Genomic DNA, 26,423 nt, shown 5'->3' on the forward strand with positions numbered 1-26,423 from the left:
GGACCAGAAAATTTCAAAGGTCAGCTTGAGAAGACAAACTCAAATATTATAACAAAATGTGCAAAGACCTGGAGTTAGTAAACCAAAAGGGAAGAACTCACTCAGCATTTCTCAAGCTAAGGGAACTGAAGAAAAAATCCAAGCCTCGACATGCGTTATTGAATGATTCTCTGGGCAAATTATTGAATGAAGCAGAAAGCATCAAAAGAAGATGGAAGGAACACACAGAGTCACTGTACCAAAAGGATATGGTTGATGTTCAACCATTCCAAGAGTCAATGAGCCTGAAGGAAGAAGTCCAAGGTGCAGCGAAGGCATTGGCAAAGAACAAGGCACTGATAGAATACAAACCAAAATCTTTCAACAAACTGATGCAACACTGGAGGTACTCACTCATCTATGCCAAGAAATTTGAAAGACAACTACCTGCCCAACTGATTGGAAGAGATTCATATTTGTGCCTATTCCAAAGAGAGGTGTCCCAGCAGAATGCAGAAATTACTGGACGATATCATTAATATCACAAACAAGTAAAAGTTTGCTAAAGATAATTTTTAAATGGCTGCAATCATACTTTGACAGAGAATTTCCAGAGATTCAAGCCAGATTCAGACAAGGATGTGAAATGAGGGATAGCATTGCTGACATACAATGGATCTTGGCTGAAAGCAGAGAATGCCAGAAAAATGTTTATCTGTGCTTTATTGACTACACAAAGACTTTCAATTGATTTTAAACCATTGGATCATGACAAGCTATGGACAATATTCTGGAGAATGAGTATTCTGGAACACTTAATTGTGTTCATGAGGAACTTATTAATAATCAAGAGGCAGTTGTTCAAACAGAAAAAGGGAACAAACACCAAATTGTTTAAAATCAAGAAAGGTGTGTGCCAGGGTTGTATTCTTTCACCATACTTATTCAGTCTGTATGCTGAGCAAATAATCTGAGAAACTGAGTTATATGAGGAAAAACATGGCATCAGGATTGGAGGAAGACTCATTAACAATGTGTGATATGCAGATGATATAACCTTGCTTGCTGAAAGCAACGAGGATTTAAAATACTGATGGAGATCAAAGACCACAGCCTTCGATACGGGTTGCACCTCAATGTGAGGAAAACAAAAATCCTCCCACTGGACCAATAAACCACATCCATATAAATGAATAAAAAATTGAAGTTGTAAACGACTTCATTTTGTTTGGATCAACCATCCACACTCATGGAAGCAGCAATCAAGAAATTAAATGGCATATTTCATTAGGCAAATCTGCTGCACAAGACCTCTTTAAAGTGTTGAAGAGCAAAGACGTCAGTTTGAGGACTAAGGTGTGCCTGGCCCACGCCATGGTATTTTCAATAACCTCATATGCACGCGAAAGCTGGACAGTGAATAAGGAAGACCATAAAAGAATTGATGCTTTTGAATTATGGTGTTACAGGAGAATATTGAATGAGACATGGGCTGCCAAAAGAACCAACATATCTGTGTTGGAAGAAGTGCAGCCAGAGTGCTCCTTGGAAGCCAGGATGGCTAAACTTCGTCTCTCATATTTGGGACATATTGTCAGGAGGGACCAGTCGCTGGAGAAGGATATCATGTTTGGTAAGGTGGAGGGTCAGAAAAAAGAGGAAGACCCCCAGTGAGGTGGATTGGCAAAGTGGCAGCTTCAATGGGCTCAAGTGTGGCAACAATAGTAAGATTGACCGAGGATCGGGCAGTGTTTCATTCTGCTGTGCATAAAGTTGCTATGGGTCAGTACTGACTCAGAGGCACCTAACAACAACATATGGATGTGAAAATTGGACAGAGAATAAGGAAGATCTTAGAGGAATTGATGCATTTGAATTATGGTGTTGGAGGAGAATATTAAAAGTACCATGAACTGCCAAAAAAATAAACAAATCCGTGTTGGAAGAAGTACAGCCAGAATGCTTCTTTGGAGTCAGAATGTCCAGACTTCATCTCTTATACTTCAAACATAGTATCAGGAGACACCAATTACTGGAGAAGGACATCATGTTTGGTGCCTTAGGCTGGGTTCTCTAGAGAAACAAAACCAGTGCTACTTATGTAGATGATGTGACACTGCAAGAAAATGTGCTGGACTGCAAGGTCAGTTTGAGCTGCAAGGTCAGTGGTTCAAACCCTCCAGAGGCTTCATGGAAACCTGATGCAACAGCACATAGCAACAAACAACATATAGAGAGAAGTTTCTATCAAGGAAATGGCTTAGAATTATAGAGATAGTAGAGTCTCAAGTACAGGCCAGGCAAACCAAGTACACTGGGCAGCTCCAGAAAGCAGGAATCCCAAGTTGGGGCACAGAGCAGGACCTCGGCACTGGAGCAGGGGTGGTAGCAGGATAACGGTCCACCAAGGCCTTGGCAGGCGAACTGCAAAACTGGCAGCATGGTGCACACGAGCCGGGGCAACAGGAACAGGCATGCAAGGCCCTCTGGTGAGCATTTGGTTTAGTCTGCTAGAAGGTCCAGCCAGCAAATGTACAACAGAGAAGGACACTGGCTCAGGTTCAAAGAACTGGAGGTTGGGGGATGACTCAGACGTGTGACCCAGACTCAGTGAGGAAGAGTGCGAGTCTTTTATGCATGTCCATGATATCACGGAAGCAGCAGTCAAGAGATCAGACGACGTATTGCACTGGGCAAATCTGCTGCGCAGGAACTTTTTAAAGTATTGAAGAGCAGAGATGTCAGCTTGAGGACTAGGGTGCACCTGATCCAGGCCATTGTGTTTTCAATAGCCTCATATGGATGCGAAAGCTGGACAGTGAATAAGGAAGATCGTAGAAGAATTGATGCCTTTGAGTTGTGGTGTTGGAGGAGAATACTGAAAGTGCCATGGACTGCCAAAAGAACCAATAGATCTGTTTTGGAGGAAGTGCGGCCAGAGTGCTCCTTGGAGGCCAGGATGGCTAAGTTTCGTCTCTGATACTTTGGACACATTGTCCAGAGGAAACAATCGTTGGAGAAGGATGTCATGCTGGGTAAGGTGGAGGGTTGGAAAAAAGAGGAAGACCCCCAACGAGATGGATCGGCCAGGTGGCATCATTGATAGACTCAAGTGTGGCAGCAGTAGTGAGGTTGGCCCAGAATCAGACATTGTTTCGTTCTGCTGTGCATGGGGTCGCTATAAGTCGGTTCAGACTTGATGGCACCTGACAACAACAACAACAACAACAACAATGATATTGGGAGCAGGTCACACCCCCAAGGAAACAGCCCTTCAATTGATTAGCTGCTCATAGCCAATCATCATAGAATCAAGTTTCACCTGCCAAACAACTGGGAATCCTGGCTCAATCAAATTGACACAGAACCTAACTATCCCACTTGGTAAAGTGGAAGATTAGAGTAACAGAGAACGACCCCAACAAGATGGATTGGCACAGTGGCAGCAGCAGTGGGCTCAAGCATAGTAACGATTGTGAGGTTGGCGCAGGACAGGCCGTGTTTTGTTCTGTTGTGCATGGGGTCACTATAAGTCGGTACCAACTCTATGGCACCTAACAACAACAACACTCCAGCACCACTCCAATGAGAGGAAGTGTGATAGAAAGGAAACCAGAGTGGGAAGTCTAAACCAATTGCAAGGCGAAACATGGCTAAGGCTCCTTCTGAAGCCTTGAAAATGTCTGCACTAGTGTCAGCCCTGAAGCCCCATAGCAAATTCCTTTCTGACTTTGACTTGTTATAACAATGATGTGATTGCCTTCACACTAATCCATTTATACTTTGGTTTTCCTTGTGATGGATGGAAGTATGACAACTACAACCAGCAGCAGGAATGCTGTTGGTCATGAAACTAGAACTTTATAGGAACAAGTTTAATCCACACTGAAGCACATCACCATGTCCTCCCACTATCTCTTCCCTATAAGTCACCTTCTTGTTCCCTGTCCTTGGGCATACTTTTCCTGTTTCTCTTCCTGAAGTCCCCACCCAATAATCACCCTTTTCATCATCTCTCTGTCTGCCCCATCGTGCTTCCTAATGAGTCTGTCTTCTGTGACTCTCTCTCCCTGTGGTTCATTGCCATTTGGTTTACACTTCCTTAGGAACCTTCTAATTACACCAGCTGTTCACAGCCTTCCCTATGGTCATTATCCTCCCACAGAATGCTTACCCACTGGGCCCCATTCCCTCCCTTTGCCTGAGCTTTCTCTTGGGCTTGTTGGGATAAATATCTCAGCCACTCTAAATGATGTTCATTGAGTACCACTCCACACATAACAGGAGGTTGGGTTGGAATGCGGAAAATAATCATTATAGCTCTTATTTATTGAGGGCTTATTGTGCTTATGTCTGATGTTGGGCTAAGCTCTTTATGAGCATGATCTCACTTCATCTTCACAACAGTTCTTTGTGGTACGTATTATTCCTGTTTTATAGATGAGGAAACTGAGGCACAGAGAAATTAAGTAAATTGTGAAACATCACACAACTAAGTAGATCCGTCAGACTAAGAATACAGATTCAATTCCAAAATCCAGGCTCAAAATCAACATGCCCTGCTCCTCTGTGAGAGCATTTCTGAATTTTAGACCTTATCTAACTATTTCAAAGTGCCACACATCATTTGTCAATTCTAACCCAGTTTCTACTGTCAAGCCAATCCCAACTCCTGGCCAGTCCCGGTGTATCTGAGTAGAACAGTGCTCCACCGCCAATGCAGACATAGGGATAAATCCTCCCAATTTCTTCTTTTCTTGCAGTTGCCGCATCAGTGACATTATTTGTCTACATTCTATTACTTCAATTTCCTTGCTAAATGTAGAGGAATTAAAATTAAATTTTCACAGTGTAATTTTAATCGATCGCATTTGAGTGTAGTAAATTACTCTCTGAAAAGTGAGCCACTTGGAAACTTCAAGAAGCCTTCTCAAATAACTTGTAATTATAATGAACTTTGTTGATGCTATGTACATTTTTATTGCATATAATTTGCTAAGTATGTAATGATCTAGTTAGAGTCTATAGTTCACAAAGTTAGAGTTCGAAGTTATATTTCCTCAGTAGAGGGTATACTACCATATGGGATGCTTATTTTATGTCTCTAGACAAGCCATGCGTTGCTACACAGCAGGCATACAAATAAGGCCTTACTAAAAAGAGAGAGAGGTTAGACTATAATCTGTTTTGCAAGCACACTTCAAAACAATCCAAAGTAAAGAATTACATCCCTTAAACCAATCAAGCTAAACAAATTAACTAAAATATTTTTATCCCATTGAAGATTTTAAGAATTCTCCTAAAGATGCTCAGGAGAGAAAATTCCTTGTTCTTTGAAAATAAAACCGAAAAGAAAGTGAATGAATGTTTCTAGCTCTGATAAAATGCACTGAAGACTTTCTCTACATCATGCACCCTCCAAGTGCTAAGTCAGAAAACAGACAGAATAGTAAACAAACTGTTGGCTGCACCTTCAAAAGACAGCTGAACTAATCTGCTTCCCACCTCCTCCACGGCTAACCTCTTGGCCCATCTCTCACCTGGATTATTGTAACAACTCCTACCTGCTCTTCCTATTATGCCTTTGCCCTACTTTATTGTTGTTGTTAAGTGCTGTGAGTCAGTCTGACTCATAGTGACCCTATATAGGGTTTCTGAGGAGCGGCTGGTGAATTTGAAGAACCCGCCTTGCGGTTCAAGCCAACCTTGCGGTCCACAGCGCATTATCCCACAGCGCTACCCCAGGACTGCCCTACTTTGGTCTACTGATAACAGAGTATTCAGAATGACCTTCTCTGCTCAGAACCCTCCACACATCTCACTTCCTTTTAGGAGGACAAGCTGGAATTGTTAGGTGGCGCTAGGAGACCTTAAGTCCTCTGGCTCCCAAGTGCATTTGTGATTTCATCCTCTACTCACCTTGCACTCTGACCTCAGGACTGGGGTTTACTTGCCCCTCTTCTTGGGAGACTCCTGTCCCAGAAAGTCACTTACTTAGATTATTTGCTCAAATGTCACCTTCTCAGTGAGACCTCTCTGCATCACCCAAGAGCAACCCCGTTCCCCAACCAAATCCTAATTTCCCTAATTTCCTTTACCTTGCCCTACTTCTCTTTCCCCAACACTTACTACCTTTCCATATACTCTATAATTGATGCTTTTCCTAAATTCATTGACTGAATCCCTCATTGTAATATAATATCCAAGAAAGCAGAGTCTTTCCTATTGGTTTGTGAAGTGATCTAATACCAGCACCTAGAATAATGCCTGACACGTGGTGGTGGTGGTGACTCTGTGCCGTCAAGTAATTTCTGATTCACAGTGACCCTGTACAGGGTTTCTGAGACTGTATATCTTTACAGGAGCAGAAAGCCTCATCTTTCTCCCTAGGAACAACTAGTAGATTTGAACTGCTGACCTTGCGGTTAACAACCCAGCTTGCAATCCATTATGCTACTAGTGCTCCTTCTGAGCACTTTGTTATTGTTGTTATTAAATGCTGTTGAGTCAGTTCTGACTCAGAGCTACCTTCGTAGGGTTTGAACCACCAATCTTGTGGTTATCAGCCCAGTACTGTTCCTGCAATGCCACAATAGGACTCCACCCAAATATTAGTTAAATGGATGAATCTAAGGTGACTCAGATGTTTCACTTCATGCTTCTTTGGCTTCCCATAAATGGCCATGGTGCCAGCCTCCTTGAAATCTGAGAGGATTTGAAGAGCTATGTATTAAGAAATCACCCAAACAGTGATTTCAAAAGTATAGTCATATTCTTCAGGGGTCTGATGAACTATTGAAATCTTCCTCATGATATCTTGGATGGTTCTCTGCCTTGCTAAATACTCAAAATAATTGATCATATCAGAGACAAAATTAATTAAATTTTGTGTACTGTGGAATCAAGAATTCCATTGATTTTCTCTTTTCCCTTACTTTGGTGTGCACAGCTTTGAGTTTGTGATGAAATTTTTACAGCTATTGTTAACCCCTCCATGTGACATTCTCTAGGCAGAGCTGTGGTGATTTCAGCAAGCATTTAAAGAGTCACCAGTATGTGATCCTTGTTAAATATAATTGTTAGAGTATATCTTTATCTTTCAGAATGATAACCTCTGTAGAGTAAGAATTGCCCTTGGACAATGTGAGAACAATGAAACCTAATGCTAGTTTTATACTTTCAATAAACATTGAAATCTGACAGACCTTTTGCTAGATGCTGGGGACCCATAAATGAAAGAAAAACCAATCATTGTCTCAGGCTGGTGTTATCTAAGGGTGGTAAATGACTAGCAGGTAAATGCCCAATAAGTCTATGAGATGTTAAGTGCTAGTGCATGACACTGTAGGATAAGCCGTGGACTGCTAGACCTTGGGAACCCTATATGGGATCACTGTGAATCGGAACTGATCAACCACATTTAACAGCAACGCGGCACAACTGATTTAGGAACCTTGGTGATACGGTGCTTGGCTGTTAACTGGTTAAGTTGGCAGTTCAAGCCCACCAGTATCTCTATGGGAGAAATGGCCTGATGATCTGCTCCTGTAAAGATTGGAGCCTGGGAACCTCGCTGGACATGTCTACTTGGTCTCATGGACTCACTAGGAGTCGAATTCAACTCTACAGCATGCAACAACAACCACATAGCAGGCTTATGAAACAGTGCTGTGGAAAAAAAGAGGGGACTTTTTTTTCCCCCTATATATCATTCTAAAACTTTGTATTTACTTACCTAACAATGTTAATATAGTAAGTAGTTAATAAGTTCCGGGCATTGTGCTTTTCACTTGAGATCCAGTCATGAATAAGATGTATTCTTCTTATAGGATGCTGGTGATGGATAGATTATTCTTGAATATCCGACCTATGTGGCAGAAAACACTGATTCTTGATATGTCACTTGGAAGAAAAAAACAAAACAGCCAGTAATTGGTGAAGCTTTTAGAGTGTATCTTTCTAAATGGGCTGGAAAGTGGGCCTCCCGTGTGTGCCTGGCACTGTGCTCAGTGCCGAACGGGTCTGTTTCCTCAGACGCCTATACCAGTGTTTATCACTGTAGGATAAGCACTGAACCACAAGGTTGGTTTGAATCGTAAGATCGGTGGGTCAAACTCACCAGCCACTCCTCAAAAACCCTGAACAGGATCACTATGAGTCGGAAGTGACTTGACAGCACTTAACCACATCATCTATACCAGTGTGAACGGTCTGCTATGAGCACCAGGAAATTTCTCAACCAAACAAAGCACCCAAGGTTTGTAACTAACTTCTCTTGTTCATAATCTCTTCTTTGTTTGACTCTTGCATAATGTAAGACTGGTTATCTCATGAGTATATTAAAGGTTTAAGGTTATTACAACAAGAGAAAAATTAAGAAAACCCAAGAAATACTTTCATTCATTTTCTATGAACATTTAAACATTGAGAAAATAACAAAGACACTTGTGGATTTAACTGCTCTTCAATGAAGTTAATGTAGTAGCAAAAAAGCAAGTTTGAATTGCTGATGGCACTTAACAACAATAACAACAACAAAAGTATAAAAGGATTCCTGATACGGCACTCTAGGATCAGCACTGGACTGGGAAATACAAGGTTGGCAGTTCAAACCCACTAGTTGCTCCTTGGAAACCCTGTACAGGGTCCTTATGGGTCAGAACAGACTTGACAACACTTAACAACAACAACTAAGTATGAAAGGGGCCCTTGTAGCACAGTGGCTAAGCTGCTAACTAAAAGGTCATGGGTGCAAGTCACCAAGCATCCTGCAGAAGAAAGGTGTGGCAGTCTGATTTCATGAAGATGGAAAGCCTTGGAAACACTATGGGTCACTTCTGCTCTAGTCTAAAAGCTCACTAGACAATCAACTAGATGCAGTGAATTTGGGTTTGGTTTATATCCTGAAGCCTATATGAAATGATATAAAGGAGTATTTGCCTATATATGAACATAACCTTATGTTTGTAAACATTGGCATAGTTTTAAAATACAGTAATAAAAATGAGCGCTTAACATATTCTTTATAAATGAAGTACTTACTATACAAGGGGACTTTAAAAAGGTCATGGAAAAATGGAATTCAAAGATAATGTAATATAATCACTTCAGTGACCTTATGAACTGGGAACAAGGTATCACCAGGAGTATGTTGTTATTACTGCTAAGAACCACCAACGACGAGGATAACAACGAGGAGTATGTTGTTGTTGTTGTTGTTAAGTACCATTGATTGGTTTCAACTCATAGCGACCCTGTCTAGGAGCAACTGGTGGATTTGAACCGCTAACCTTGAGATTGGCAGTCCAGTAAGGAAAAGCACAGTGAAACTTAATAGCTCAAGGCCATGCTGGTGGCAAGTGCAAGAACCCAGGGGTCAGGCTCTGGTGTCAGTGATGGAAACACTGTGTGATATTGCCACACAGGTAAGGGACAGGTAGACCAGGTATTATTTAGCCCATAACATAGCTTATCAGAGTGTGTTTGTATTAAATGGATATTTACACTGAGAAATGTTAGGGAGAGAATACTGAAAATGTCTAATCATGGTCTGAAAACATTACCTTTTAAATGTTTATTATCTAAAATCTTGAAACCTCAACAAAGCTTTGCAGAATGATTCCATGTGTGTCTAACCACAATATTACTAATGATGAAACAGCCAACTTTCAGAGTTTGAATCATCCATCACATGACGTAAGGCACACCCAGCTCATTATATTTCTTCATAGGAAGCCAAGAGTCTAGGCTACAGGACGTTTACTTTGCAGGGCATGAGGGCTAAAGGTAGTATAAGCTTCATGTTCTTCTGGATCTAGAGCTTATGTACTTTGTGGCATTTTGAAGAAAACCATTTTGTATTTTATAGTGTAGTGGCTTTACAATTAAAGTTCTTCAGAGAATTTTGTTTCATCTTTTTTTTTTTTTTTTTAAATCAGCGTAGATGTTTGGAATTTGGATTGCTGCACTCTTGTTCATTGGCATATCAAGAGGTAAGACTTCTTGTGTATAATACATTCATTTAATGTAATAAATATATTTATATACACAATGCAATCAACATTGACTTTATTCTTTAGAAATTACTATTGTAATTTCAATCTAGAGAAATGCCCTATTTATGGATGTATTTAGAATATTGGCTTTGTTTGCAATTCTTTTTATTTGTCACCAAATTGTCTAAGGAGATGTATATGTTCCTGATACTGAATGAAACTGTTGAGAATATGAGAGTATCCCTTTCCAACAGTGTAGTAATCACTGCACAGTCTTGTATGGAGCTCCCAACTTGGCTACTTACAAGCCTTATGGCCATGGGCAAGGAGCGTATCCTCGTGGTGGTGTTATTGTTAAGTGCTGTTGAGTCACTTTCAACTCATAGCAACCTTGTATAGGGTGTCCGAGGGCAGCTGGTGTGTTTGAAATGTTGACCTGTGGTTCGAAGTCCAGTGCTAGTCCCACAGTGCCACACCAGAAGTCCAGCTTATCCATTAACCCTCTCAATTTTCCACTTATAAGATGGGATACAACAGTAAATGAGAAAATATGTACATATTTCCCATTTCAGTACCAAACTCACGGTAGATACTCTGTGTTAGAATGAATGAACGGTGTTGACTAGCACTGTCTTGTTGGCCTCTTCTACTCCTATCTTGGTTTTGTGGAAAGAACTGTCTTATATACTGACTCAATGTTTGATGACCTAAGTTCTTTGTTCTGTGAAGTCCTTCTGTATAACCTCTGTAGTAGTTACTGGTTTTGTTTATTCCTACTACTCTGCTTTAATATTGTACCTATAAACACTAAGGAGTGCTGGTGTGATCCTGTAGGATAAGCACTGGATTATGAGATTGGTTTGAATCACAAGATTGGCAGTTCAAACCCATCCCAGACAGGATTACTATAAGTTGAAACGGATTCAATGGCATTTAACAACAAGAAGAAGCACTAGAGTTAATCAGCTGATTTGTTTTAACCAAAGTACAATCAATGAATTTTAGTATTGATAGATCTTGTAGGCAGACTTAAGATACAGTGTTGTTGTTGTTGTTGTTGTTGTGAAGTGCTGTTCAGTCGATTTTGATTCACAACGACCCTGTAAGAATGTTTCCAAGGCTGTAAATCTGTACGGGAACAGGAAGCGTCATCTTTCTCCTGCGGAGCAGCTGGTAGACTCAAACTGTTGACTATGCCCAAGTGGTAATCCACTACACCACCAGGACAGTGTGGCAGTCAAGATGTTACAGTGGTTAAGAAGATAACTACCAAGTCTTACCTTCATTTAAGCCATTGCTTTGAATCCTACCTCGGCTCAGGTTTGAGTCCTGGTTCTGCTACTTGGTTATTTGCTTCACTTTAAACAAGTACTTAACCTAAGTACTTCATCTGCGACACTGTGGTTGTTGTTGTTACTTCTACGTGCTATTGAGTCAGTTCCAACTCATAGCAACTCTGTAAAGGGTTTCCAAGGAGTGGCTGGTGGATTTGAACCACCTACCTAAGCGATTCGGTGCTTATTCTACAATACCACACCAGGACTCCATCTTTAGCACCAGAACAGTCTTATAATAACAGTCTTGTAACCTCAGAAACCCTACACAGGGTCCCTACCAATCAGAGCTGACTTGATGACTTGTAGCAGCAGCAGCATGGGTGTGAAATGGATGGGATGCAGTCACATAAAATGTTAAGCACAGGATCTAGTCCACATTAATAGTGAGCAATCAAAAAAGGTTAGCTCTTCTTTTCACAGATAAGAAGACAAGTCCAGAGAGGTTAGCTGTATGAGGAGTTGACACCATTTTCTGGCAGTGGCTAATCGCTGACTTTCAGTTTAACATTTTTCATCCCTCAGCCCCCTAGTTCTTCTCTGTGGGATTACAAAGAAATGGAGGAGATGGAGTTACCTTGAGTTTTCGCTGTTTTCATTCATCAGTTTAATTGATGCTCATTGAGCACCTACTCCACACGGTAATCTATTTGGTAGGCGTTCCTGCCCAAGGGTAGTCCAGATTGAATGCTGAAAGCAATGAGTTCAAGGGCAGATGAAGAAGTGGTCAAGTCTGCCTGCATTGGCTGTAATCTCCTATTGTCACTGTCTCCTTCGTCTGGAGCTCTGTGTCCCTTTTGCTAGCTCCACTCACAGCCCAACACTCAAAATCCACTGTGGGCAGGGATGCTAGTACATTTTATACAAATCAGAAAGAAGTGCGTTCAACGATCTCGTCTGCAGGCTGGGTGAAGTTCCAGGGCCATAACAGTGATTGATAAGACTTCCCTAGAATTTCTCAGAAAGAATTAGATTTTCCACAGGGAACGACTTCTGTTTGAAAGTTAATTGAATTAAGCACACATTGTAAAATGTCAGGTACTAGAGGGATAAATGCAAATCGGTGACAGATTTAATATAGGAGGGGGCTTCAAAAACTTCATGGAAAAATGGAATAAAAAGATAATGGAGTTTTTCCATTAATTTTAAAAGCTCTCTCATATGCAGCATAAAGGTAATCACATAAATATAATATAGAATAATAAGTTGCAGCAGCTGTATAATGGACTTATGTATGCTGTATATATATGCATATGATCTGGATTTTATGAAGTTGTATATTTTGTTTAAAAAAATCATTTTATTGCCTTATATGACAGCCATCTCTCCTTACTGCCTTCTGGGCCCATATCAATGCTAAGGCCAATCAGATCATCACTTTTTTGCCTACACTCTGGCCTCCCTGGCACACATACTTTACTTGATTTAACTATGACCTTGGTTAACCCTGGACTCCTGGTGTGGCACTGTAGCATAAGCATTGAACTGCGAACCACAAATTTAGCACTTCAAACCCACCAGACGATCTTTGGAAACCATATATACAGGTAGCTGTGATTTGAAACTGACTCGATGGCACTTAATATAACATAAAGTCTGGTTAAACCCAACACTTCACCACTTCCCTGCCTGTACCGGGGCTGCTGAATATTGCTGGAGAAAACATGCACAGAGGGCTGACTAGTGCACCTTTAAATTCATGATGATTAAACTAAAATCCAAAATCTCAATGCCTTTGAGTCAATTCTAACTCACTGGATCGCAAGGTCAGTTTGAACCACAAGGTTGGCGGTTGAAATTCACCAGTCACTTCTCGGAAACTCTGTGTAGACTCGCTAAGAGTAGGGACCAGTTTGATGGACTTAACAACAACAACAACAAAACTTTATGGGAGCAGACAGCCTCATCTTTCTTCTGCAGAGTGGTTGGTGGGTTCAAAATGTCAACCTTGTGGTTAGCAGACCAGCGCTTAGCCCATGAGACCACTAAGGGTCTTGTTAAACTGAAGGGTCCCTGGGGTTGCCCAGCCATCTGACCTTATTTCCCTAAGGCATTCCATTTCCCAAGTTCCTGAACTATTTCATTCTCTTCCCTACTCAAACTTCCAACAACTCGCCTAACCACAACTCTGATAAATGGCCTTGGTTGGCTCCTACTTCAATAAGAAAACAGAAACAAAGAGAAAAGACTTTCTGTGAGCTCCAAGCATCACATCTATCCAGCTACCTGCATATACTTGCCCATAGACTCTGCCTACTCTCAGTTTACAAGAGATAAATCGTCCTGGTTCCAAGCAAAAGCCAACCTTCTAGCTGTGTCTTAAACCACATGCCCTCACACCTACTCAAGGTCAGTGCTAACAATGCGCCCTTTTCTTTCCCTTGCATCATCATACTGCCTTCTCTCTACTGAATCATTTCCATCCGCACACAAACAGGTTGTCATTTCTCCCATCTTGAAAACTCCACGTAAGAGTTGTCTCAAGTGTTCTTCCCTCCTGTCCCCTTAGCCCACTTTCTTTCTTCAACCAACTCTAATCACATCTCACCCTTGCCACGTTCCTGAAACTTGGTAAGGTCACTAATTATGTCATGTTGATAAGCCAGTGGTCACTTCTCCATCTTTATTTAATTGGACTTTACAGTATTTGGCGCTCTTGATTACTTCCTCCTCTGGCAGTTTTTTTGTAAGTTCACTTCCTGGATGACACCTTGTCCTGTATTTCCACCTACTTGACTAACAATTTCTTGGCGGTCTCCTACGCCATCTCCCACTTGTCTTCCTGACTTCGTAATGATAGTGTGTCCTAGACTCAGTCCTTGGACCTTCTCTATCTGCAGTCACACCCTGGTGAGCTCATTCACACTCGTGGCTTTAAATACCATCTTTATGTGAATGACTTCCAAATTGATATCTCCAGCCAAACTTCTCCCTTAAAATATAGTCTCATATTTCCAACATCCTCTTTGACATCTCTATTTAGATTTTTAATTCATATAAAACTTAATTTGTTGAAAACCAGGCTCTTGATCTGTATCCTGAAGCCTGCTTCTCAAAGTTTCCTCCATCACAGTTAGTGTCAATTCTAGTGTCAAGTCAAAAAGCTTAGCTAGCATCTTTTATCCTTGGCTTTTCTTTCTGTCATAGCTCACTAAAATGAATCACAACATTTTTTTGGATATTTCTTCAAAATATCTTCAGCACTTGACCACTTGTCTCTCCCTCCACTACTCCTACCTTGAGCTGAGTCACCATAGTCTCTGACCTGGTTGATTACAGTAACCTGTCAGCTGGTGTCTACCTCCACTGTGCTCAGCGTCAATCTATTGTCAACACAGAAGTCAACCTAAATCTGTCCAAATCTGCCTGTGCCCTGTCCTGTTCAAAGCCCAGTGACTTCCCATCTTATGTCACAGTAAAAGCCAAAGGCCTTACAATGGCCTGCCAGGATCCAGACGCTTTAATTGTTGTTGTTAAGGGATGCCAAGTTGGTTCTAAATCATAGCAACCCTATATGGGGTTCCTGAGGAGTAGCTGGTGGGTTTGAACTGCTGACCTGGAAGTTGTTGTTGTTGTGTGCTGTCAACTTGGATCCAGCTGATAGCGACCCTGTATGGGGTTTCTGAGGAGTGTTCGGTGAGTTTAAACCACAGACCTCACTGTTAGCCGCCGGTGCTTATCCACACCAGAACTCCAGGTTTGCCCTCTTTAATATCATTGTGCAATAAACAAATAACTCAAGAAGCTGGATTATCTGAAGTACAACGTGGCATCAGGATTGGAAGAAGACTCATTCACAACCTGCGATATGCTTGCTGAAGTGAAGAAGACTTAAAATACTTACTGATGAAGATCAGAGACCACAGTCTTCAGTACGGGTTGCACCTTAATGTAAAGAAAACAGAAATCCTCACCACTGGACCAATAAATAGCATCATGATAAATGGAGAAAAGATTGAAATTGTCAAAGACTTCATTTTGCTGGGATCCACTATGAACACTCATGGAAACAACAGTCAACAGATCAAATGATGTATTGTGTTAGGCAAGTTGATTACACCAGACTTCTTTAAAGTTCAAGAGCTAAGATGTCACTTTGAGGACTAATAGCACCTGACCCAAGCCATGATATTTTCAGTAGCTTCATATGCATGTGAAATTTGGACAATGAATAAGGAAGGTTGTAGAAGAATTGATGCTTTTGAGTTATGGTGTTTGATAAGAATATTAAAAGTACCATAGGCTGCTAGAAGAGCAAACAAATCTATGTTGGAATAAGTACAGTCAGAATGCACCCTAGAAGCCAGGATGGCAAGACTGTGTTGTTTCTCATAATTTGGGCATATTATCAGGTGGGACCAGTCCTTGGAGAAGGACATTATGCTAGGTAAAGTGGAGGGTCAGCAAAAAAGAGGAAGACCCCCAATGAGATAGAATGATACAGCAACAATGGGCTCAAGTTTAACAATGACTGTGAAGATGGTACCCAACAGAGTTTCGTTCTGTTGTACATAAGGTCACTATGAGTTGGAACTGACTCACGGAAACTTAACAATGACAACAACAACACTGCATGTTACATATCCATCATTCTGTGTTCAAACTCATTGGGGCCAGATGCATTCCAGAATTCTGATTTTAGAACAATACTATGGTAAAAATATTGAGTTCTGCATAACACCCCAAGAGGGATATGGGGGGTTATGCATAAACAAATACACAAATATTTCTGCAGCAAAATAAACTAATATTTACATTAAATGGGATAAAGGCTATACATAGTCTAAAACTACCCTTTTCTGCCAAATGAATTGTCTACAAACTAAAAAAAAACAAAGCACTGAACAAGACAAAATCTTTTATTTTTTTTCTCTCCCCTCACTGAGATTTCGGGATTTTGAAAACACTGATACTGTATTGGGGACTCTCTCCCTGTTGTTCCCTCTATTCCAGCCTCCTCCTCCTCCTTCAACCACATTAGACACGTTTTTCCTCACACGGTCTGGCTCTCTTGTTCCTACCTGGATTACGCTTCCCACACTGTTTACTTCTCAGCTGCTTCAGATCATAATTCAAATGCCACCTTCATAGGGAGGACTTCTGTGACCAGGTTTTTGAATTGCAGACCCCTCCTCATTTACACACATACTCCCTGCACCAATTCAAGGCTCTGGGCTTCTCCCATCACCTGTATGAGGAGACTTCAGAAAGTTCATGGGGAAATTCCATTATCTTTTCATTCCATTTTTTCATGAACTTTTGGAAGCCCCCTAGTATGATGTATTTTATCGATGTATCTATTTTATTGATTTAGCTATCTATCTATCTACCTAACTACCGACCTATCTATCTGCCTCTGGAGTCCTGGTGTGATGCTGTAAGATAATTGCTCCTTGGAAACCCTATGCAGGGTCGTTATGAGTCTGCACCAACTTGATGGCACTTAACAACAATAACAGCCATTCATGATCTTGTGACTCCGACAAAATGATTAGGTGCTTGTGACTTACCAATGGATTTGACAGCTTGCTAACAATGAAAATAAGGCACCCAGAGCCCATGCAGGTTGGGGTCATGTCACGAAAGTGTATGAATCACTAATGAGGGTATTGATCAGTTTTGACATCCCACTAGGCTTAAAATGAACTGAGTGGTGGGGGTGGGAGCCTCACTACCATCAATAAAGAAGAGCCATGAGTGGAATGTGTCCTTTGGGTGCAGGGTTCCTATGCTGAGAACCTCCTAGACCCAGGAGACAGAGAGCTGTAATGCCTCAGATGGTATGAAACAGCAAGAAGTGACAGCAGAACCAAGATACTGGCAAGAGATGGCTTGGTAGATGTCCTGGCCTACTGAACGAGGTGAATACAGTGGGTGTGTTGACCCGTTAAGCAAGAGGGCAGAGTGTCTTTGGGAAGCAGGCTTGCCCCTGGCACTTGTTGACAGAGTTGGGCTTGCAGACCCACGGAGTTATAGAACTGAACACCTTTGGGTAGAAGACTTACTAGTGGAGTGGGATGCTTGTGGGAACTTATTGGTAGAGCTAAAGAACTTCCTAACACTTGCCTGAGAGGCCAAGCCAAGGCACAGAGGGGCAGAGGGACAAAGGGCCTGTTGTCATGGCTGATAAGAACTGTATCGTGGATCACTCCTGGTCCTGAACAGTAACCTGGTACTTTCCTAACAAACCCCATAACTGGGAGGATGGTCTGTGAGAACAACTAGTGTCCAAATTAGTAAAAAGACTGGAGAGAGGAAGCATGTGTGTCTGACCTGCACCTCATAGCAATCACTTTTGACCTTATGCTGATACTGATTTTCTTCTCATCCCAAAGTTAGATGAGGAGGTCTGAGGCTACCATGCCATTTTGTTGGTTTGGTTTTACCAAAGGAGACATTCTACTTCAATGTCACAGTACTGAGTTATCTTTATATCCTTAGTTTCTCCTGTTTTCTTATTTAATTACTTATGTCTGTGGTCATAATAGGAGTCCTGGTATGGCACCATGAGTTAATGCTCTGGACTGCAAGGTCACTTGAACTGCAAGATCAGCAGTTCAAGCATTGTAGGATAAGCACTGGACTTGCTAACACAAAGGTTGGCAACTCAAACCCATCAGCCGCTCCATGAAAACCCTATACAGGGTTGCTATAAGTCAGAACCAACACCATGGCATGTAATAACAACAACAAGTTTCATGATAGTTCAGTTTTCATTGTGATTTGTTCCCCTGACCATCCTAAGTTACAACTCCTAATCACAGCATTACACTAGAATTTCTCTGAGTAATTGCTTCTTCTGGAAAAAACAACTTATAAAAAATAAGGTTTATAAACAAACTGTGGTACATACACACAATGGAATATTATGCTATCTTGAAGAATAACAAGGAAGCTGCAAGCCACCACATAATATGGATGAACCTTGAGGACATTATGCTGAAATTAATCAGTCACAAAGGAGAAATACTGCATAGGACCATTATTGTAAAAGCTTAAGAAAAAGTACCTCCACTCAAAGGGAAAAAAAATTTTTTTTGTTGGTTACTGGAGTATAGGGGGTGGGGCGAGGGAAGGAAGGGGAAGGTGGAGCACAGGGTAGCGAATAGACGCAGGATAGTTTGGGTCCTGGGATGGAGGGGCAATACACAGGAAGGGGGAGGGGAATGGAAGAACAAGGTAGATGGAAGAACAGTTAGGCAGGTTTGCATAGGCTAAGTGGGACAGAAGTAAATAATGATGTGTGCTCAACCTTGGAACAACAGGGTTCTGGGATGTGGGAATTGAGGCACGGTTTGAATGGGTGGAGGAGGGGGAGTAATGTTGAGATACATGACTGTCTTTTGAATCTAGGTTTCCCTTGCCTACTATGATAAAATAGACACTTGAGGGGGAGAGAAAGGAACAGCCAGAAACATCAACATAGAAAGCTTATAAGTCTGTCTTCAGCCTATAACTGATTGGAATACCTAAAATGGGGCTAGAACTTGCCCAGTGAAGGAGGCTTCCTGCGGAGCCTTTACATTGCAGAAGACCATAGGTGGAATCCTGAACCCCTTCCAGAATCTTCTGAGGTGGGAAATTTGGAAATTTCCACTTGAAAGGACAATCAGACCAGCCTGGAGCGGCCAGAAGAATAGAAGATACTTCTTGAAAGAAAGACCAATAGGAAAAAAAACACAAAAAATTACGGCAGTCTGATTGACTACTACAGGATCAGGCAAGTTGTTCACCACCAGGCTGCCATCAAGGCAAGTGGTTGGGTCCCCTCAGGGCAACCCCCCTTCCAAGACTGAGACTCAAGGGGAATACACAAGCAGGCATGTGGTCTTGGTGGTGAACACGTTGGTCTGCCAATAAAGGGAAGTGGGGGTGGGGGAATGAAGTTGTGAGCTAAGTCCAACCATGTTCCACAGACTCCTGTCAACCTGGTTGACCAGCAGTGTGGCGAGACCTGGGGACTACTGGGCCCAGGAACAGGGACATGGCCGCAGAAGACTAGAGTGGAGAGTGAATCATCCAGTTGATATGAAGTGAGGGGAGATGCACAAGAACACCCATACTTGCAGATAATACCCGCTTGACCTGGCTTCAATGGCTGGATGATCAGAACTCGACTGTTGTTGTTGTTAGGTGCCATCCAGTCAGTACTGACTCGTAGAGACCTTATGCACAGCAGAATGAAACACTGGCCGATCCTGGGCCATCCTCACTATTGTTGCCATGCTTGAGCCCATAGAGGAAGAAAAAAGAGGAAAAAAAGTGTAATCCACTACAATTTGATGAACTTGACCTATACTTATGGATGCAGTAGCTCAAAGGAGGGAACAAATTTTACAGCAAGGATCATTTCCACCCCCTCGGTATATAGGGGAGACAGGGATGGGCAACTTAGACACTGGCTACCCAAAATGGGGCGAGTGGGAGCTACAAAGGCAAGAAGTGACTGGCTTACAAGCTTTCAAGAGGGAGCTCAGTTTCAGAGGGTGCAGGGGAAGATAGAATCTCCGCTGAGTGGTTTCCAACCTGTCTGGACTGGACTAATGAAAGGAGATGGGAATAAGACTTTTGTGGTTCATAGTGAATAATTGGTATCAGGACTGACTGTGAGTGTTGCAAATGTAAAGATAGACATTTTATAACAAAAGGAGAGCAGTGGTTGATCTTGCAGTCCAGTAGTGGAGGACTCTGGAACCATCAAGGGAGAATTGCGGAGAGTGGGACCCTACCCAGAGAAACAATGACACCAGAGATGGAGGCAGAGACTATGACGTGGAGAGATGGAGTGGCTGGGGACTCTGGACTCAGGGAGGGAGAGGGGCTGTGTGCTGGCGGCCGGGGGATGGGCTTGCGGGGTGTACCCTTTGGTTGTGTGAATGGTTATACATTACTGAGTGCTTTGGTATACATCAAAAAAACAAAAACAAAAAAACAAAAACAAAAAAAAACCCAGAGGGAATGGAAGCAAATGCTGTTGAATGATGATGCATGGAGGGGACTGTAATCATTGCAATGAAACAAAATACCATAGGATGAAAGCAAAGCTGATGTTCTCCCATGCAAACTATCCCTCAATTCACAATAAAAACTTTTAAAAATTAAGGGTTCGTATTCACTCATAATATATTTTGACTAATAGTTTGAGGCTTACAGGAGACAAAGAATAGCTCCTGTTCAGAACATGTTGTTCTTGAGAGATGGGAGGAGGGTGAGAAGGTGGTGGAGAGAAAGCATATAATGGTTGGACTGTGTAAAGACCGTGTAGAGTGTGCCTCAGACCTGGCGTACTCTCTTCACCAGACAAAGCACAGAACGTACTCTAAGTCAAGTGGCCAAAGGAGGGAACATCTACTCCTTATATGGTGGTTGGTGGTTGTGTGCCATGAAATCAGTTTTGACTCTCTAAACCCTGTACAGGGTTTCCAAAACTATAAATATTGTTGTTAAGTGCCATCGAGTTGGTTCTGACTCATAGCAACCCTGTATAGGGTTTCCAAGGAGCAGTTGGTGAGCTTGAACCACCAACCTTGTGGTTCAAACTGACTTTGTAGTCCAGCACACTAACCCACAGCACCACAGAGGGAGTAGAAAGCCTCATCTTCCTCCTGAGGAGTGACTGGCAGACCTTGCGGTTTGCAGCCCAACTCATAATACACTATACTACCAAGGCTCTTTGAATCCACATGTGTTGATGTTGTTGTTAAGTGTCATTGAGTCTGTTCTAACTCATAGCAGCTCTGTATACAGTTTCTGAGGAGTGGCTGGTGACTTTGAACCACCGACCTTGGGGTTTGAGCTGACCCTTCAGCCCAGTGCATTAACCCTCAGCCCCACACCAGGACTCCTTGAATCCACATATCGGGAGGGAGTCTAAAGGACTGGGAACAGTAATGCAGTGTACCATAGAAGGATAGGAAGTTTTTTTGTCTAATATGTTCCAATAGAATGAACATTTTCTATTTAATTTGCCTGTTTTTAATTATCAGGAAGCTTAAGTATTCTCTTATATTTGTTTCTGGCTATTTGTATATCTTTTGCAGATGAAATCTTCAGACTCGTGTACATTTTTCTAAAGTTTCTTTCTTTATTATCAAAAACCTGGAATAATAATTTGGTCTTTTTCAGTCAGATAGTTGGCAAATATATTCTTGTTTGTTATGTTTTTATTTATTTTACTTTTTGTCATGTTATTACGTGCCTTCGAATCAGATCCAAGTCATAACGACCCTGTATAGGGTTTCCAAGGAGCAACTCGTGAGTTTGAACTACCAACTATGCGGTTAGCAGTCCAGTGCTTACCCTACAGTGCCTCATAGGACTAATAAATAACATCATTATAAACTGAGAGGATTGAAGTTGTCAAAAATTTCATTTTTCTTGGATCCATAATCAATGCTAATGAAAGCATCAGTCAAGAAATCAAATGATTTGCATTAGGCAGATTTGTTGCAAAAGATCTCTGTAAGTATTAAAGAGCAAAGATGCCTTTTTGAGGACTAAGGTGTGCCTGGCCCAAACAATTGATATTTTCACTCACCTCATCTGCATGTGAAAGCTGGACAATGAATAAGGACAACTGATACATTTGAATTGTGGTATTAATTAAGAATATTCAGAGTACCATAGACTATCAGAAGAACAAACATATTTATCTAGGAAGAAGTACATCCAGACAGTTCCTTAGAAATGAGGATTGTAAGACTTTGTCTCATGTACTTTGGACATATTATCAGGAAGAACCAGTCTCTGGAAAAGGACATCATGCTTGGTAAAGTAGAGGCTCATTGAGAAAGAGAAAGACCCCCAAGAGACAGACTGATACACTAACAGCAGCAACAGCGTGAGGATGGCCCGGGACTGGGCAGTGCTTGGTTCTGTTATGCATAGGGTCCCAACAACCAGAGAAGGAGCCCAGCCTGCTCAGTGAGTTAACGTAATGAAAGACTGTAGGTTTGAACCCATGGGAGGAAGCTTTGACAGTCTGCTTCTGTAAAGATTATAGTCTTAGAAATAAGACTATGGGCTGGCTGTTCTATTGTGAGTCAGAATCAACTCAAAGGTAGTGGGGGTTTTCTTGTTGTTTTAAGGAATGGGGTTTTCATCTAGAATTTCAGTCTCTTACCACGTTTTAGGTGTGGTGCTATGGGATAAGGTACTGGACCACAAGGTCAGTTTGAACCACAAGGTTGGCAGCTCAAACTCACCAGCTAACCTAGACAGGGTCACTATGAGTCAGAATCTACTCAAAGGCACGCAGCAACAACTGTAAGGATTTTTAGTGTCCTGGTGTGGCGCCTTGGGATAAGCACTCAACCACAAGGTCAGTTTGAACCACAAGGTCAGAGGTTCAAACTCACCAGGGTTGCTCTGAGTGGGGACCCACTTGGTGGCACTCAACAATGTCATAGGCCTTTTTATTTTACCCACATCTTTGGTTAGTTCCCTTTATTTCTGTAAATCCGTTATCAGGATCGTCTATCTGACTCGTTTTATTAAGCAAATGCCATATAGATTTATCAATCCAATATGGCTTTTTTCCATTTCTTGAATTCATTAATTTCTACCTTCATTTTTGCTAATTATATTCCCTCTTCAACTTTACTTGTTCTTTTTCTGCTTTCTTGAGCTGAGCCATTAATTCACTATTTTCCATCATTTCTAGTTTAGCATTATAAGTGTTTAAAGCTATCTACTTTTTTTTTTATGATGATACTGTTCGTTTCATTTCAGAGATTTCAAACTATACTTTCTTTATCATTATACTTTAATATATTCTGCATTTGAAATGTTTTCTTTGCACTTTGACCTATGAATTCTTTAAAGGAACATTTAAAATGTTCTACTGAACTGTCCTTTTATATTTCCAGCTCCCCAATACCTAATTAGCAGTTCTTACAGTAAAATAGCTGGTGTAATTTCTGTTTCTTGGCTGGACCCTGGCTGATACAAGGAATAAGAGAGTCTGTTCTTCATTTGCTGTTGCTGAGAGTTCATAGACCCTGTGTGCCTGAAGTTGATAGTGTAAGCACATTGTACATAGATATGGAGGTAACCCCCAGAAGAGATACTATTACCAGTAATCCCAGTTACTGTTGAGTCCATTCCAAATCCCCACAACTCTGCAGACAGAGAAGAACTACCCCCGAGGGTCTCCAAGGAGTAAATCTTTACACAGGTGAACCGCCACATTTTTCTCCCATAGAAGAGCTGTAGACATGCTTTAAAACATTCTCTGGGGAGAGAGATTGTCGTTGTAAGTGGACTGGGTCATCTGTACAAACATTGCTATGATTCAGAAAACTTTAATTCCTATCTTCTTTCTTCATATTTATTGATGTAGTATCTTGCTCTTTGGAAGTGAAAAAAAAAAAAAAATCGCCTAAAATTTTGAAGCTAAAATTAGCAGATTTGAGACTCAAAGTCTTGTTTAGTATTTTTTGTAAATGATATAAGAAAATACTCAAACACAACTTGTCAAACAACTCTACCCAATATTAACAAATCCTAATTATTGTATCCTAAACACTTAATTGAATAAATTCAACTAAGCCTCCATAAAATAGAATTAAATGAAGTTATTTTATGTTTTATAATTCATCTCTGGGTGTCAAATGGAAATGCAAATCAGAAGTCATAGTAAAAGGATAATTCAGCAGATGTTGATCAGAATCCAAGATGGAGTTTTCCCAAAGCCTTTCATTTTAGAAATTAGTAAACTGAGCTCCAGGAAGAAGACAGTTGGTTAAAATGAAATGAAGCTTTGCTCTCATTCACAATTTCATTCTTGAAACGCATATTGGACTCTGGCAGTGTCCCAGGACTCCTGGTGTCTCTATAGGATCATCACTGAACTGCTAACCACAAGGCTGGAAGTTCAAACCCACCAGCTGCACAGTTAGTCTTCATGACAAGTCTGTAAGGTAAATGGTCTACTCCCATTTTACAGACGAGGAAATTGAGACTCAAGCCGTTAAAACAATTGCCCACAGCCAAGATAGTCTGATCCCAAAGCCCTTATACTGTCATCTGCAGCACCATGACTTACAGAGACACAATGAACGTTTTGGGATGAATGGCAGGAGAAAGAGAAGAGTGGGTTTTGACAAGCATCTCCCTGGGTCACAGTTTGTTTAAGTTAAACTCAGATTTAAATGAACCCTCACAGTGTGAAACACAGCCTCTCTCGGGCCTGGTTCTCATCATGCTGACACTTCATCATTTCTGTTGCAGGAAAAGAAGTCTGCTATGAAAGAGTGGGATGCTTTAAAGATGACTTAACATGGTGGACAGGGATTTTGTCAAGACGTTTGGCAGGTTTACCCTGGTCTCCAGAGAAGATAAACACTCGCTTTCTCCTCTATACTATACATAATCGCCATGACCACCAGGTATGCTAACTTGCTTCCTCCACACACTGATTATTGTAAACTGTTAGATACATAGAGAGGTAAAGAAGGTATGGCTGTTTAGTCACACTAGCCTATTCTGACATACACTGTTGGTTTCAAGACAAATATTTCTAAATAGTTTTATGAACCAGATTCTCATATTGTTTATACTAGTATTTAAATACACAGTGAAGATGTATGTTGTTTTATGTGAAGTAAACTTGATATTAAATTCGAGTAAATGTATTAATTGAAACCTTCCACACATGCAGCTGTGAACAAGCAACAGTGCCTATTACATATTAAGTTGAAGTAAAAAAAAAAAATTTGTTGTTGGTGTTGCTGTTGCTGTTGTAAAGTGTCATTGAGTTGGTTCCCACCCATAGCAACCTTGTATAGGGTTTTCAAGGAACAGCTAGTGAGCTTGAGCTTGAACCACCAACCTTGTGGTTCAACTGACCTTACAGTCCAACACATTAACCCACAGCGCCACACCAGGACTCCATTATCTTAAGGGAAAACAGGTATGTAAATCGATCCTTCATTTCAGTACAAATGGTGATCTGTGATGTAAGGCATAGATGGAAAACTCTGGGAACACAGAGCTGACTTTCACCTTGGGGCAGGGATGGGAATCAGCTTTGAGGAGGACATCATGTTTGAGGTGTGCCCTGAATGGGTCTTTATAAGCAAAAATAAATGGGGGAGAAGATTGGGGCAAAGAAGATGGCATATATAAATACATTAGGGGGAGAAACTGGAGGTCGTGTTAAAATATTGGGTTAGTCTGGGCACTGAAAGGGAGGCCTCAAAAGTAAAGTCAGTTAGAAAAGCACTTTTGGGACAAATCCATAATTCCTTCCTATGGCGTTTGGACTTGGTCCTGTGGGCCATGGATCCCCACTGACAGTTTTGCAGAGGTGCGCTAGGACATTGGGAGAGGCTAGACGGGACCATGAGATGACTTAAAGCCGTGCCATTCAATATGGTCGCCTTTGGCCCCATGTGGCCATCAGACTTAAAGTGACATAGAATGACTGACAAGCTCACTTCCTCAATCACACTAACACCTGGACACTGCTGAGTAGTCCCACATGGCTAGAGTGGCTACCGTATTGGACAGTACAAATAGAGAGTATTTCCAACATTGCAGAAGGTTCTATTGGACAGGACGGAATAGAACCATAGCACAGTTTAGATTAGACATGGGGGAACTAGCCTGAACTAGAATAAAGAGAGAGAGAACGATGCTATAAAATTGGCATGGTAACCATCATAAACTGCCCTGAGGTTATGAATGATTAGGAGAACAGTAAACTTCCTATCAGAAAGAGGAGCAGATTGGACGTAACAGAGAATGAGTTTGAACAAGTTAAGTTTGGGCAGGCTTTTGAAAACTTTTGTCTTACACCTAAGTGGTCAGTACAGACCTGGAAGAAGAGATTCAGAATGTTTCACCTGGAGATAAGGGTGGGTACCTAAGGGGAGTCTGAGATCCCAGGGGCAGAGGACAAAGCATGAGACTAAGTTAACAGGAGGTAAGAGGCCTGAGAAGGAGCACTCCCCCCCTCCACCCCCAAGATCTTTTTGTCTTTATCTGCATCTATAACCTCGAGGCTTGCTTTCTGACCCACCGGACACAGGGTAGGCCTTACTAGACAAGAGAACCTTTGTTAAGACTTCACATCCTATGCTACTGTTGTTGTTAAATGCTGTTGAGTCGGTTC

The 26,423-nt window shown here is 41.5% G+C and overlaps 1 protein-coding gene across 1 annotated transcript in view; it reads left to right on the plus strand.

Moving 5' to 3' along the window:
* The first annotated feature begins 2,419 nt into the window (after positions 1-2,419).
* PNLIPRP3 (pancreatic lipase-related protein 3) overlaps positions 2,420-26,423 on the plus strand; it is a 68,261-nt gene continuing 44,257 nt past the window's right edge. Inside the window, exons 1-2 of the mRNA XM_006831491.1 lie at positions 2,420-2,468; positions 24,539-24,696. Coding sequence (XP_006831554.1) covers positions 2,420-2,468; positions 24,539-24,696 — 207 coding nt within the window. The remainder of the gene's footprint in view (positions 2,469-24,538; positions 24,697-26,423) is intronic.

The sequence above is a fragment of the Chrysochloris asiatica genome, unplaced genomic scaffold (assembly GCF_000296735.1).
Source record: "Chrysochloris asiatica unplaced genomic scaffold, ChrAsi1.0 scaffold00003, whole genome shotgun sequence".
Classification (NCBI taxonomy): Eukaryota; Metazoa; Chordata; class Mammalia; order Afrosoricida; family Chrysochloridae; genus Chrysochloris; species Chrysochloris asiatica.